Source organism: Eptatretus burgeri, chromosome 11 (assembly GCF_056783735.1).
Source record: "Eptatretus burgeri isolate ZD-2024b chromosome 11, Ebu_testis_v1, whole genome shotgun sequence".
In the NCBI taxonomy this organism is placed as follows: Eukaryota; Metazoa; Chordata; class Myxini; order Myxiniformes; family Myxinidae; genus Eptatretus; species Eptatretus burgeri.
The window spans coordinates 57,251,320-57,265,906 of record NC_140971.1 but is presented as its reverse complement, the minus strand read 5'-3'; the positions used below and the strand labels follow the sequence as shown (position 1 = coordinate 57,265,906).

At 43.0% G+C, this 14,587-nt stretch overlaps 2 protein-coding genes across 3 annotated transcripts in view; both read right to left on the bottom strand.

Annotated features, from left to right (window-relative positions):
* POLE4 (DNA polymerase epsilon 4, accessory subunit) overlaps nucleotides 1-5,551 on the bottom strand; it is a 35,580-nt gene extending 30,029 nt beyond the window's left edge. The window contains exon 1 of one of the 2 annotated variants that reach the window (XM_085846579.1): nucleotides 5,142-5,551. In XM_085846579.1, the coding sequence (XP_085702705.1) occupies nucleotides 5,142-5,438 (297 nt within the window). In that variant the 5' untranslated portion in view covers nucleotides 5,439-5,551. The remainder of the gene's footprint in view (nucleotides 1-5,141) is intronic. The other variant, XM_085846580.1, reaches the window with a different exon arrangement.
* Nucleotides 5,552-13,106: 7,555 nt separating this feature from the next.
* The window catches only part of EXOSC3 (exosome component 3), a 24,758-nt gene continuing 23,277 nt past the window's right edge, over nucleotides 13,107-14,587 (bottom strand). Inside the window, exon 4 of the mRNA XM_085846577.1 lies at nucleotides 13,107-14,587. This exon is cut by the window's right edge and continues 501 nt beyond it. The gene's annotated coding sequence lies outside the window, so the exon portion shown is untranslated.

The window sequence follows — 14,587 nt, the reverse complement described above, 5'->3', positions numbered from 1 at the left end:
GATGGCCTTTAGAACTTTTCTTATCATAGGCAGATGCTGCATTAGAATACTAATTTCTCTTAATGTGATATGAACATGGTATCCATGGCTAATTAAAACAGCAAATTTGAGTGAGTTCTATCAATTTTTAAAGAGAAAATTAACATTTTTGTCAACCAAAGTTACCCCTACCCCCAAAATCCTCTTACTCTATTGAACACAGTTCGGTTAAGGTTTGCTGGATCCAGGTTGGGTACTTCACAGTTCACTCTTCCAAAGGAAAATTCAATGGTGTTTGGAGTGACATGGCCCTGGAGCAGACATACAACAATGAAGGGAAGACATCTCTGTTCAAAGGCATATCTCAGGCACCAGCTGCTCGAGATAAATATGTGAAGACAGCACCATTTCTCACAGCTGTATCAGAGAACATAAAGTCTATGGCTAATCTAGGCCAACAGGAATCTACTCATCATGGAGAAACACATAAGCAGGCAACAGAAGAACATATGCATGTTGAGGAGATCAAGAAAGTGATATGCCAGCAGATGATAAACCCATTCCAGTGTAACAACCAAGTGGATCTGCTCAATAGAGCAACTGGTGAGAAGGATGCTTCAAAAGACTTGGTCCATGCTCAAGCTAAGGGCATGGAAGCCATTATGAAAGCAGAAGAGGTGGTCTCTATTAAGATTGAACCACTGAAGCTGGTAACTTTCTCCTCACAGAAGAAATCAAACCCATCAAGGAAACAGAGTTTAATCAGGATCTATCAAGATGAGACTGCAGCTACACGTGTGCTGTGTTTCTATCGAGATGCCGACCCAGTCACAAGACAGATTGCATTTTCCCATGAGTGGACAGACTATCCATCATCCCTGTTTGAGGTTGATCCACGCTTAGCACAGGGGTTTGTAATGCGCAAAGGCAACAAGTCTGATTTCGTGGCAGTGCTAATTGCTGAAGCTGAGCAGGATGTTGTTTTACAGCTGCCATCATTACCACAGAGTGACCTATACACAGTTTATCTGGTAGACACAATGGCATTTGTAAATAAATACCAAAAAATGGGTGTGAAAACATTTGGTGAACTTCCCCAGCTGTATCTTCGCAAGCTCCTGCAGTTGAAACCTGAAATGTGCAACTGTGTCAACATCATTGGTGATCAGTATGATTTTGATGATACCCATACTTTGAAGGGTGATGAGCAGCAGAGGAGAAACCAGACAGACCAGGCAAGACAATTCTCACCATCCAAGAGTCTAGAAATTCCGGACTGGAATTTACTCATGAAGAATCCAAGAAATAAAGGAAATCTTCAGAACTTCATTGGCACTTCCCTTTGTGAGAGTCCTGAAGCTATTCCGGATGGAGTGACCATCATTCTTGGTGGTATGATGGAAAACAAAGGTCACACTCTTTCCATCACATCAGCATCAAGTTCAGTTCTGGACTTACCTTGTGAAGAACATGAAGAGGCAGACACAAGGATTATTGCTCATCTTGCATATTGTGTGGAATATCTTGATCACCATCGAGCTGTTGTGCATGCAACAGATACAGACATAATTATGCTGTGTATATATCACTTCTGCTGCTTGAACACATTGCAAGAACTCTGGATACAACGGCAGAATCAATACCTACCTATTCATGAGCTGGTAGAAGTGTTGAGCAAGAAGTACCAGAAAATCCTCTTGATGTCGCACTACACTTCTGTGCACATATGTGTTGTGTGGATGTGACACAGTGAGCTACCCATTCAGAAGGGGAAAAGAAGAGGTCAGGTCAGGTATGGGAGCATGTGCCAGAACAGCGCGTCGCTGCGTCCACTTTCCGCCGGTACTCCAGGGGCCTCCATCTGGCCATCCCCCAGGCAGATGCCAGGCCCATCCCCATCTCCTTGAGATGATGGTCAACCTGCTGCAACCATGAGGCACGTGGTCGGCCCACTGGCCTCCTCCACTCATGAGACTCCCTCGCTGAGAGAATCTGGTGAGCAGGATCAGCGTCAGGAAAACGAGCCACATGTCCATACAGCCGCAACTGACGCTCACGGACTATGCAGGTAACAAATCTCATCCGAGTCTCTCTCAGCAACCGCTCGTTGGACACAAAATCCGACCAGCGATAGCCAAGGATTCTTCGAAGAGACCTGGTACCAAAGGAATTAAGTCTCTGTCTCAGATCCTTGGTCAAAGTCCAAGTCTCGCACCCATAGAGCAAGACTGGAAGTACCAAGGACCTGAAGACTCGGACTTTCGTCCTCCCGCACAGGTACCGGCAGCACAACACCCCATGATCCAGTGAATCCATGACTCCCCAGGCCCGACCCAGACGTCTATTGACCTCCGGCTCACAACCTGCGGAGACATGAATATCACTGCCAAGGTAAGTGAATCTATCCACGACCTCAACATCCTCACCACAAACAGACACAGACAGGACAGCAGCATCCAAGATGTCACCGAAAGCCTGGATCTTAGTTTTGACCCAAGAAATCCGTAATCCCAATGGCTCCGACTCCTCATTCAGCACCTCGAGGGCCCCCAAGAGGATGTCTAAAGTCTCCGCAAAGATGACTGCATCATCTGCAAAATCAAGGTCCGAGATCTTGACATTGCCAAACGATGCACCGCAACTTGATCTCTCCGACATCCTCCCTAAAATCCAGTCCATACAAGTGCTGAAAAGTGTGGGGGCAAGTACACATCCCTGACGAACTCCAGTAACAACTGGAAATAAGTCAGAGATGGTACCACCACACTTCACAGCACTCTCAGTACCAGAGTAGAGTTCAGACATCAGATCGATCAGTTTTGGTGGCACCCCACGAAGACCAAGAATCCTCCAGAGGACATCCCGATTCACTGAATCGAACGCTTTACAGAGATCAACATAGGCTGCAAGCAGCCCCTGCCGAAACTCTCGTCTGCGTTCGGTGAGGACACGAAGGGCAAGGATACGGTCAATCGTTGACCTCTTTGGTGTAAAGCCTGACTGCTCTGGACGCTGGTGCTCAAGCAGATGGTGGCGAACCCTATCAAGAATTATCCGAGCAAAGACCTTGCCCGGCACTGAGAGCAGCGTCACCCCTCGGTAGTTGTTGCAGTCTTGGCGATCACCCTTCCCTTTCCAGAGAGGTACAACAAGGCCCCTCTTCCAGTCAGTTGGGATGATGCCTGTGTTCCTGTGAAAAGAAGAGCGGCACAGGTTTCTCTGGGACTGATAGGAAACCTTCCCCACCTTGTTGATTTTGGAAGAGATAGTGAAATGGCAGCAACAGAATGTGTCATTGATGAGGCCAGAGTATACTGGACTGCTCTGTATGGCCAAAAAGGGTTCAGCTGTTTGGATACCCTCAGGCAGCATATGTTTGTCTCTTCAAAATTAGACCTTAGGTCACTGCCAGCAACAGAAGATGCGTTTTACTTCCTTGTTTTAAGAGCATTGTATCAATTGCTTCTGTATAGACGTGCACATCTCAGTGACCGAGCACTTCCCCCAGCCACAACATTTGGCAGAACCCTTATCAATGGAAAACTGGTCCCAATTCTCATGTCTAAGCCAGCCAAGCCAAACATAGACAAAACGGTGTCTTGCATGTGCAAATTATCCAAATGTCTGAAACGATGTTCATGCAAAAAGGCTGCTGTGCCTTGCTGAGTGACATGCATATGCCTTGGTCAGAGAGGTTCATGTGGTGGAGTTGTTTCAGAGAGTGACTCTTCCTCTGAAGAGGATGTTTCATGTCACAATATTGTGTTAATCCATTTCTAATTTTATCTTCCTTAAAACCATGGCATGTAAAAGTATGTTCTTGTTCCTGACCCCATTGATAGTCAAGCATTTCTGAGTTGCATAAATCTTTTGTTGTTTGACATATAACCTTGTCAATTGTAGGTAGGTTAAATCACCAATTGTGATATAGGAAATGAACTCCTCTTTAATATGAGGGGTCATTTGTGTATATAGGTTTAGTGGTTATGATTTTAGGACAATATGAATTACCCCTACCCCCATCCTACATCTTCGCTTTTGCCAACATTTTGTTATCAGAGGGGGCTCGCAAAAGTGTTGACTGTGTTGTTGCGCAAGAGTTTCACCATTGCCAACATTGGTTTTCATATACTCAAAGGGTGTCTCTTTATGAAAATCAACACAAAAATTTTATAGCAGACCGGGCAATTTTTTTTTTAATTTTGATCGGTTGGCTCCCGGACTATATAAACCTCCCACCAAAATTTTATCAGGATCGGATCAAAACCCACAGAGCTATGCTCGGGACAGACACACAGACACACACCAATAACGAATATAGTGGTCACTTATTTTTTCGTGAAAATATTTTTTCATGAACCAATTCGATATGTACCTGGAAGATGGAGATCGAGAGGGGTATGGGGATGTTGACAGGACTTTTAGGTAGTTTGAGCATTGATGGGGGATTGTGTGCATGTGTACGGAGTTATTGATGGGGGTCTCGTCAGGGGGTGTTTTGTGGTTGATGTATGTTTTTTAACCAAACACATGCCCACCCCCCTGAGAAGAAAAAATAAAATAATAATAATAGTAATATAATTTGCTTCTTGTGTTGTGTTGATGTCGTACAGGCATGGGGGGCTGAATGACCTCCACCTGCGTCTGATTTCCTTGTACAAGGTGTTCCATGACCTCTCCAGCTCAGAAGGATCTTCAGTGCAGCAGGAGAATGAGGGACATTTGGTTAATTAAACCTGTGTAATTACACCACCACCTTAACACCCAAACACCACGTCTGCCACCACCTTACCACCCAAACACCACAACGTCCGCCACCACCTTACCACCCAAACACCACAACGTCCGCCACCACCTTACCACCCAAACACCACAACGTCCGCCACCACCTTAACACCAAACACCACAACGTCCACATACCCATCCAACTGAATTTTAAACAATCCAATGATTCCACCGCCACGACCATCGCAGGGAGACCCGTCAATCAACACTCCGAGAGAAAGACCCCTCCCTACAGATAACTACCGTCCGAACTCTTCTCTTCTTCACTCTTAAACCGTCGCCTCGAATCCCGTCAATGTCCATGATTATACTCAAGATCGTCACAGAGTTATATAAATTTTTAAATATAAAATAATAAAACCGCGATGTGGACTCACGGCGGCTCTTGCGATAAGGAACACAGACTCCGGATTAGCGAGTCCCAGATCGGGGTCAAACTTCATGAGGGACTTGATGCGGGACATTGGGAAGGCGCACAGCCGCTGGGGTCGGTCTCCTTCTGTGTGGACAGCAATTTCCCGATTTTTGTCTCCCTCTCGCACGTCCTCCTCCCTGCTACGAGCAGCACACGCGTCCCGAACATCCAAAGACATCGCCTTTTCGTCTTCTTGCTCCGTCAACGTCTCCGCTTCCATCATTTCTTCCTGAAGTGTTTCCCGCTCTTCGCTCGCCATACCACGTCGTCGGGGAATGGCACCTCCTTTCGGCTGATTTGTTTATAATTAATATTATGCCTACAAATCGTCTAATGGGAAGTAAAATTAGACGAGGCACGATCTCCCGAAAATTAATTTTGAATAAAATTCCATCCACAAAATTTACCTCATCCAATTCCACAGAGCTAGGCGGTGTATTAACCGTATGATGCAAGTCTTTGCAAACGCGGTTGTACATTATTGTAATCCAGTGATATATCTTTCAGATTTTGACTAAAATCGCAGCATGTAATTTTAAATGATATTACAAAAGAATAATAAAAACAGAAAAATGCAAGCGAATTCCACTCCACCCAGGGAGGGGTGTGTCCCATGACCAATGAGCTTGTAGAGCGCTCGCCAAGCGGCTTAAGCAAGTACACCAACGGGACGGCTGGCTTGACAAGCAATAACAAGCTGATTGGTCGTGGAACACCCGTAACCAGACGAGTGATTGCGGAAATGTTTTCTTGGAAAATTTTCTTTAATTGTACAGTTCCTCGCAAATGAATAAAAATAAACAAAAGTGAACGAGCAATACATTTCCGACAAACGCAATGTGGCGACATTTTAAACTCACCCACCACATAACAAACGATATATTCCGTACATAGATAGGTATGGTTTCCCACCGATTCCCACTCCTCCTCGGCTCGGCTCGGCGAGATGGAGAAGCCGATCGATTTTGAGGTCAAAAGTTATCTTGAGGTAAAATCTCTAAAACCGACATTGTTCATCCGATTGACTTGAAAGTTGAACAGGATTTGCATATTGCATCACTGAATTAGGAAACCAACTATTTTTAAGGTCAAAAGGTCAAAGGTCAACTCAAACTCGATCTTCCAAAATCAATATTTTGAACTGAAAAAATCATCGGTTTACATCCAATGAACCTGAAAATGAATCTGCAGTTGCATTGTGTGCATCACTGAATTAGGAAACCAACTATTTTTGAGGTAAAACGGTCAAAGGTCAACTAAAAGTCGATCTTCTAAAATCAATATTTTGAACCGAAAAAATCATCCATTTACATCCGATTAACCTGAAAATCAATCTGCATTTGCATTGTGCATCACTGAATTGGGAAATCAACTATTTTTGAGGTCAAAGGTCAAATCAAAGTCGATCTTCTAAAATCAATATTTTGAACTGAAGAAAAGTTGATTGACCTGAAAATTAATCTGCAGTTGCATGGTGCATCACTGAATTGGGAAACCAACTATTTTTGAGGTCAAAGGTCAAAGGTCAACTCAAACTCGATCTTCTAAAATCAATATTTTGAACTGAAGAAAAGTTGATTGACCTGAAAATTAATCTGCAGTTGCATGGTGCATCACTGAATTGGGAAACCAACTATTTTTGAGGTCAAAGGTCAACTCAAAGTCGATCTTCTAAAATCAATATTTTGAACTGAAAAAAAATCGTCCCTTTACATCCGATTAACCTGAAAATTAATCTGCAGTTGCATTGTGTGCATCACTGAATTAGAAAACCAACTATTTTTGAGGTCAAAAGGTCAAAGTTCTAACATCATCAATTTCAATGTGAAAAATAATCCATTTTCACCCGAGAGACCTGAGCTTTGATTAAGATTGTCAATTTTAATCTTCATGCAAGGAACAATTTGATGTATTCCGGCAACCTATGGAGGAGGGTGGATTTTGCAAGTATTGTGCTCTGCACGACGTCTTTTTATTGTTTGTTTGTCCACACAGACCATTAGTGTTTTCCTCTGTAACCGCTTGTCGGATTGACACAAAATTTTCACCACAGGTGCGACTACTCATGGAGAACGTCTTAATGATAATGATGATGTATGTCACGTGGTGTGTCAGACATGTTGGAAAAAAGGAAAAACTTTGGACCTCAGGTATCTCCGAAACCGCACCGTGGAAAAATTGAAACTTGGCACGTAATTCTCATTGGGAATAAGTGACATTTTTATGTCAGAGGTGCCTTCATTATGATGACATAATTGCATACATGGAAAGCTACATCCGATCAGTATGAAAAGTTATGAGGGACATCTTGGGATAAATTGGTCCACATAGTCTGTGGGCTTATGTAAAAAAAGCAAAATTTTGGGTAGATTCTTGGCCCCCATGTTTAAACACATCAATAAACTTCACTGATTCAGAAAAAACAAGGTGCCAGTTTTTCTATAAGCTTTTAGGGCCTCCATTTTGAATTTCAAAATAGCTGCCATTTTTACCCTATATGTATGATTTTTCGGTATTTAACGTTATTTTGAACATATAATTCAAAATGTGTGCAAATAGAGTTTGGGTACCAAATGCATTGTAGTTGAGACAACTGTTCATCTGAACTCTGTTTGCATGGATATCAACAGGTTTGATGTTAATGTCAAGAAATATTGGTATGAATGTGACACTTATTACTGGTATCTGACGAATATTTTCTGCTTGCAATATGATGCATATCCACTGTGAACCAAATAACTTACTGCTTTATTTCAGAAGACCAAAAATGCACAGTGGACATCCCATCCTATAAAATACTTAGGGCATTGAAATTTATGGCAAATTGGTAATTTCACTTATGGTTATGATTCCAGATTAACCATGGCATCGTGTAGAGAACAATCATGTAAGAAGCGTGCAACTGAACCTTCCATTGACTTTCGAATCTGCTTGTTGTGTCAAGGAGACAAGTTCACTGACATTAAAGGTGTTCATCAACTGGAGCATCTGTGACTACCAGAACCGGAATCATACCAATCATTGTTGGACTGTATAAGCAAGAGGGCTCAATATCAAAACCCTGAGTATGTTCACTTGCATCAACACCTGAGTGGCATATCTGGAAAAGAACTGAACAACCAACATGCAGTGTGGCACAAATCAAGTCATGGTAAAGCAACACATTGAGAGACAAAGCTAGATATGACAAAGCAGTTTTATCTCAAGAATCAAGTGTATTGTCTTACAGCAAAGTCGGTGGTCGCCCTCCCGCATCACAAACATCTAACACCCCAAAGCAAGCAACTCCTGTATCTACCAGCACACTAACAAGACCTCATTACCCTCCATTCCAAAAGGAACACCGTTTCTTCTGTCAAAACGAGAAGATTTGTGGTGGTAAGACAGAACGCCTTATTACTTGTCAAAGTGTCGATATTGGAGTGTCAATCCAAAACATAGTTGATGTTAGCGGGAATGAACAATGGAAAGTAAACCTGGCAAACATCATAACTGATGGCGACTTTCTTTCAAGGGACATTAAATATCACAAAAATTGCCATACCATTAACTGGCGCAAGTACATATAAGCCAAAGAAAGAGTCAGCAACAGAGAACATCAAGCAGAAAATACAGTGGAATTTATTTCTGCAGAGATCGAGTTCAGTGCTGAATTGCAGGAATCTATAGATCAAGGAAGCATCCTTACTTTGAGTGAAGTAGCAACAGGATACAACCAAATGATGCACAATCATGGCATTCCAAACCCACAGATTACACGTGCAGTGCTACTCACCAAAATAGAACAACAAATATTAAACTTCACAATTACTGAAGCAAAAGGAAGAAAACCTGCAGTAATTCATTCTAAGGAAACTGTTCGGTCAGCAATAGATACTGTTGTGGAGGAAGGTGATGTTTTAGCTATCAGACGAGACATGAAGACCATCTTTCATGGCTCAAAACTTATCAGGCAATTTATCTTGCAAGCCCGCGAATCTAACCCATGGACCTTTAATGGCTCATTGACAAATTGTGAAGAACAGTGTGTACCTGCAGAACTAGTTGCTATGATGAGGTGGACATTACAAGGAACTCAAGCTGCAACAACAGACACACGTGCCAAAGAGCTCAGCAACACATGTCGCACTCTTTCACATTCCATAGTGCAAGCATGCAAAACAAAGAGGCAAATGTCTCTGACACCAAAATCAAATACAGCTGATTTCCGGTGCAGGCTGTGATATGACAGGACATATCCAAGGGAAGGGAAAGAAGGGGTTTACAACTTTCCTGAAGGCAAGCCCCACCATTCTGAGAGCACCAGCTGACCTTGGCGAAGGGGATGAGCCATCTGAAGAAGTTCTTCGTGGTTGTGGAGTTTCTTTGCTCTCTTTTCTCTCCAGTTGGAGTCCACTTTGGGCAAGCAAAGTTGCTGAGATGGTTTTTGTTCAAGCAACTCACAGATGAACAAGGAGTTCACAAACTGCCACCGACTCAGGGAGCATGGATTGAACATATATGCCGTGTCCATGTCCAGTGTAATATCTGGCGCCAGGATATGGTATTGAACCCAACTTTTCTTGACCCTTTGACCTTGTGGTGGTGAAACAAAGACAAAAAGCTACCGATTGGTCTTTCTCAGGTTGCACCGGCTCTAATCTCAGTGCTGCAGCTCGTCAGGTGTAACTGTGAGAAATCAAAGTGTTCAAGAAGTTGCTCATGCAGAGGAAATAGTGTGGTCTGTACCGAACTTTGAAAATGTGGTGGGGAAGGCGACAGCTGTACGAACATAACACCACCAAGGATTGGCGAAGATCTCAAAGATGAATGAAGCAATGACAATTATAAATGTTTAATCAGTAACATTGACACTCCTGATTCATACATGTAGCATTTTCATACCTTTGAAAAAAAAAACTTATCCATCTTCTAATTGTATAACTGCCCAAATAAATTTATATTGAATTACATGCTCTATATTATTTCTGTTAAATGTTTTGGAGGATTGGCAAAGTGTTCCAATCATAAATATGTTGTTATTATTGGAATCCTCCTGTGCCAAAACATATGATTAGACACCAAAAACATCTTCTTATGTCTATTGGTTCAAAAGTAATGGCATTTTACATAGAAAAACCCTGAAATCAGGCAGCCATCTTGAATTTTTTCCAATATTTAGAGTATTTCTAGTGCTCTTCGTTTGTTTCAAATGAATCTTTGTCCCCTTAATATGAGTTTATATAAAATAAAATAAATATTGTATGACATTTGAATGAATAGTTATGGTTAATTTGCAATATTATTTTTAAAAGAAGATTTTCAGCGGTGGCCTTTTTGAAATTCAAAATAGAGACCCTAAATGTTAATGCAAAAACTGGCACCCTTTTTTTTCTAAACCAGTGAAGTTTCTAGATGTGTTTAGACATGGGTAACACGAATCTACCCCAAAAAATGACAAATCCAGAAAATGTTACATAAGCCCACGGACTAACAGAAGAAAAAAAAATAAAAATGATGTCAGTCACATGGTTCGGCAGCCATATTGTAAAAAAAGAAAGAAAATAAAACCTTCAAAAATATTCTTCTCTGAAATGGCTGAACAGATCGAGGCAAAACTTTACATGTATGACCGACTATCCATGAGGAACAAAATGTTCACACCTATGACATCATAGGGCACATGGTTTGTCAGCTATATTGGATTTACCCTGAAACCTATAAAAATCCTCTTCTTCAAAACGACTGGACAGATTGAGGGGAACTTCACACAAATGTTCCATAAGCCTTCCAGATACCAGGGTAATTGATAGGTCACATGGTCTGGCAGCCATATTGGATTGAGCGAAATTATTTTTTTTTTTAAATGATTTTTCTTGAACCGCTTCATTGATTGATGTGAAACTTCACGTTTCACATATTAGTAATAAACAGCCTCGACCTCGCTTTGCTTGCCCTCAGCTGAATAAATATACTGTTGTGGATTCCCGCCCGCCGGCATGCGAGCGACCGCGTTGAACCAATAGTGGCCGCTTCGCCCACCAAACGGACAATCCAGTCGCGGCTTTCCGGATCAATGCCGAAAACCAGTCACGAGTGTGTTTTCAACCACACTACAACCTTGTCCGTACTCTACCCGCAAGCTACAGGGTCCGATCGCCAAATCTTCGATATACCTAATTAATCGCGCGGGTTGATTACCAAGAGATTGTACCTCAACGGGGCCGCTTGGAAACGAGCCGCTTAAGCAGCTCGCTTCGTTTTGGGATAACCGAGCGGGGTATTATCGCGCAGCCCCGTTGGACCCGATCACTTTTATCGGCTATTTAAAAACCAACTATATTCCGAATGCAGAACGGCAGTTCAATTTGGGAAAAGGATGCAACGAACGGGTGACATTTAAACAAGCACATTTATTTCACAAACAAACATGCACGTATACGGTCAAAGATGCGGTTATGCAGTCATGCATGCAAACAATGCACGTATTCAATCATGCAATGAATGGGGGTAGGGACAAGACGCGAGCAAGACAAAGAGCTACCACCGTCTATTTGTTATGTACACACTTATACAGTTCTACTTAAGGACATGGTGCCACAACATTCACGCCAAAGAAACAAAGGAAAAACCCCATCAAAGACAAGGGGGTAGACTGGACCTCTTGGGGTCTTTATAGGCACGAAACCATGTAGACCGCAAAGGCTCCGAGAAACTGGGCTGGCTACCTTCACCCTCGTGGTGACTTGCTAGGGCGACCCTCGACGTCCCCTCGCCAACGACTCACGGCAAGGCACGGTGCGGCAGGTCGCGCGCCTTGGCTTCGCTGCGCTCTCACCAGTCCCCCACCGCGGCTCCACACACTGCCCACAACTCCGACACGACTCTTTCCCCTTTTCTCCACACACACAACCTCCAGCGCCGACTCCTTCTCTCTCCTTCACACACCTCACAACCTCCAGCAGAGCCCTCTCCTTCCCCAACTTGTGTTCAGTGCGCCCTTTTATTTCCACGGTGCCTCGCCCCTCCCTTTCGCCCCCCCCTCCTTCCAGCACGCGCGTGAAACTTCCAGAAGAAGGGCGTTTTCCTCGCCGAATCGGGGTTTTTCGTTTACCTTCTCCTTTTACCGATCGTTGCTTCTTTTCCACACGTGTTTGTCGTTGGGGGGAGGGGTGAGGCCGTCGTCAGTTCTCCCCCGATGAATGCCCGGCTTCTCGCAACCGTGTGCCGAGGTGGCAATGCGGTTGTGGTGTGGTTGGCGTTATGGTGGTGTGGCTGACGTTTTGTGGTGGTCGTGAGGGTGGCGTGGTTGGGCAGTGGTGGTTAAGGTGGTTGTTCTGAAGCGGTTGTTGAGAGCGATGTTGGTGGTGGAGGTGGTTGTTGTGAAGCGGTTGATGAGAGCGATGTTGGTGGTGGAGGTGGGTGTTGTGAAGCGGTTAGTCCAAAATAACGATAGTAAAAGAAAAACGGCTAACTGAAGATTCACAGTCCTGATCACACGAATAATTCCCTTAGAGATCGGTGGGGAAATCTATCTGAACACAGACTTATCGGCATAACTGATCTGAGGACCTATATGGTGCTCTGCGAATTTCCACAGCCGTAACAATACGTTAACCAAACAAATCATGAAGGTTAACTTGGTCACTAAACGCATGGTATTGGCTTAACGGTAAAGTTTGCTGGCTTAAGATCCTCGGTAGGGTCTTGAGTTCAAGTCTCTGTTGGGCTGTTAAATTAACATCAGGTAGGGTTGACTGAGCTAGTCATCCTTCTGCGATTGGCAAAATGAGTAACAGCATGCTGGTAACAGGAGGCATTGCATCAGTGGCACATCTGTGGCCCTCGACAATGATGCAGCCAAGCAGCCGCAAGCAACATTTGAATAAATAAATAAATAACTTGGTCAATTCCCAACACACCATGAATCACGGAGTAACACTCAATGCACAGTTGTCAAAATATCCTTTTAATATCACACATTCTATGTACATGAATGATGTGTCAAGGTTTTGGAAATATTCATCTTCAAATGTGTCCAGTGGAATAAGAAATTAAGATTGAACATGCTGAATGCCAGGACCTGAATAATGACATCATTCAAAAGAAAAAAATTGTTGGTTTTAGATTCATAAAAGATTGCAGGATAGCCAAGGCCCAAGACAAATGTGCATTCGCTTTTGAGCTGGCTAACCTGTTATGTGTTTGAATCTCGGCCAAGCTTTCAACTGTCATCCTGGTGTTTCACAAGCATGGTGATTTGTAAAGTTGCTAAACTGGGCATCCTGTCTGCTAGCATTAGTGAGTGCACATTAAAGATCCCATGATGCCCTTCACAAAGAACTGGCACCTTGGCTAAATTACAAATTCCAGCTCTAAACTATAGGGAGCACTGCCTTGGTCAATGATGCTTCTTCTTAAGTTGGCTCTCACGCCGAACTCAGATGACATTGATCCTCAGCTTCCAATTTTCTTGATCAAGCATTACTGTGTTAATTCCCTCTGTCTCCAGACCCGTATCCTTCTTCAACATGTTGTTGCAGTTGAGAGCTGGTCTACCATGCTTCAGCCTTCCATGTTTAGGTGTCTAAAGTACAAGATTGGAAACAGGTTCGGTTTTGCGGCAGTAACAGTGGCCAGCAATACTGAAAGTTATTTTAATTTTTAACCAAAAGCCTTTGAACAAAACAATATAGCTCTTTATTTGTCCTATGTTCAGACCAATAAACAGTGAAAGCTGAATGAAGAAGTCCATCAAGTCCCTTCTCATAGGTCACAGTGAGGGTCCTCGCTTCACTTCCATAAAGCAGGCACTGCTGAAGTTAACTGCTGCCATGAGCAGTCATTCCTTGAGACACCAAGTGTTGACTTCCATATTATTGAAAGTTTGTTGCAAGTTCTCCATGCAGAAGCTTTTCTTTCTTTAATATCCTGAGCAGTTGTGTTAACCCAAGAACCAATAAAATTGAAGTTATTGACGTCTCAAGTTTTAATCCATCGTTTGATATGATGGAGACCTCTCTCAAATTGTTGAATGTCATCATTATTTTATTCGCATTGTCAGCCCAATTTTACTGGCACTTGTTTTGACCCTCTTTAAAGGTTCTTGTGATTGCTCAATTTCTGACGAGCCGACATCATCAACAATGTGAAGATCAGTAAGAACTTCCAGTTAGACTCTTCTACTTTTTCTTCTTTCTCGGTGGAACCCCAACTCCTCCTCCTTGCCTTTGGAAGTGTTTCTGAGTGTGTAATCAAGCACTGTGGAAAACAGGTAAGTCAAGGGCAAGGGTTTCTCCCTGTTGTACTCCGGTTAGAATTTTGATGATACTACTCACAGCTGTGTGTTACATACGGAAGAAGAAGTAAAATATTTATTTCAATTTCTGATGTAGATGTCATGTCGCTGCCATACTCAATCGCCGGTGA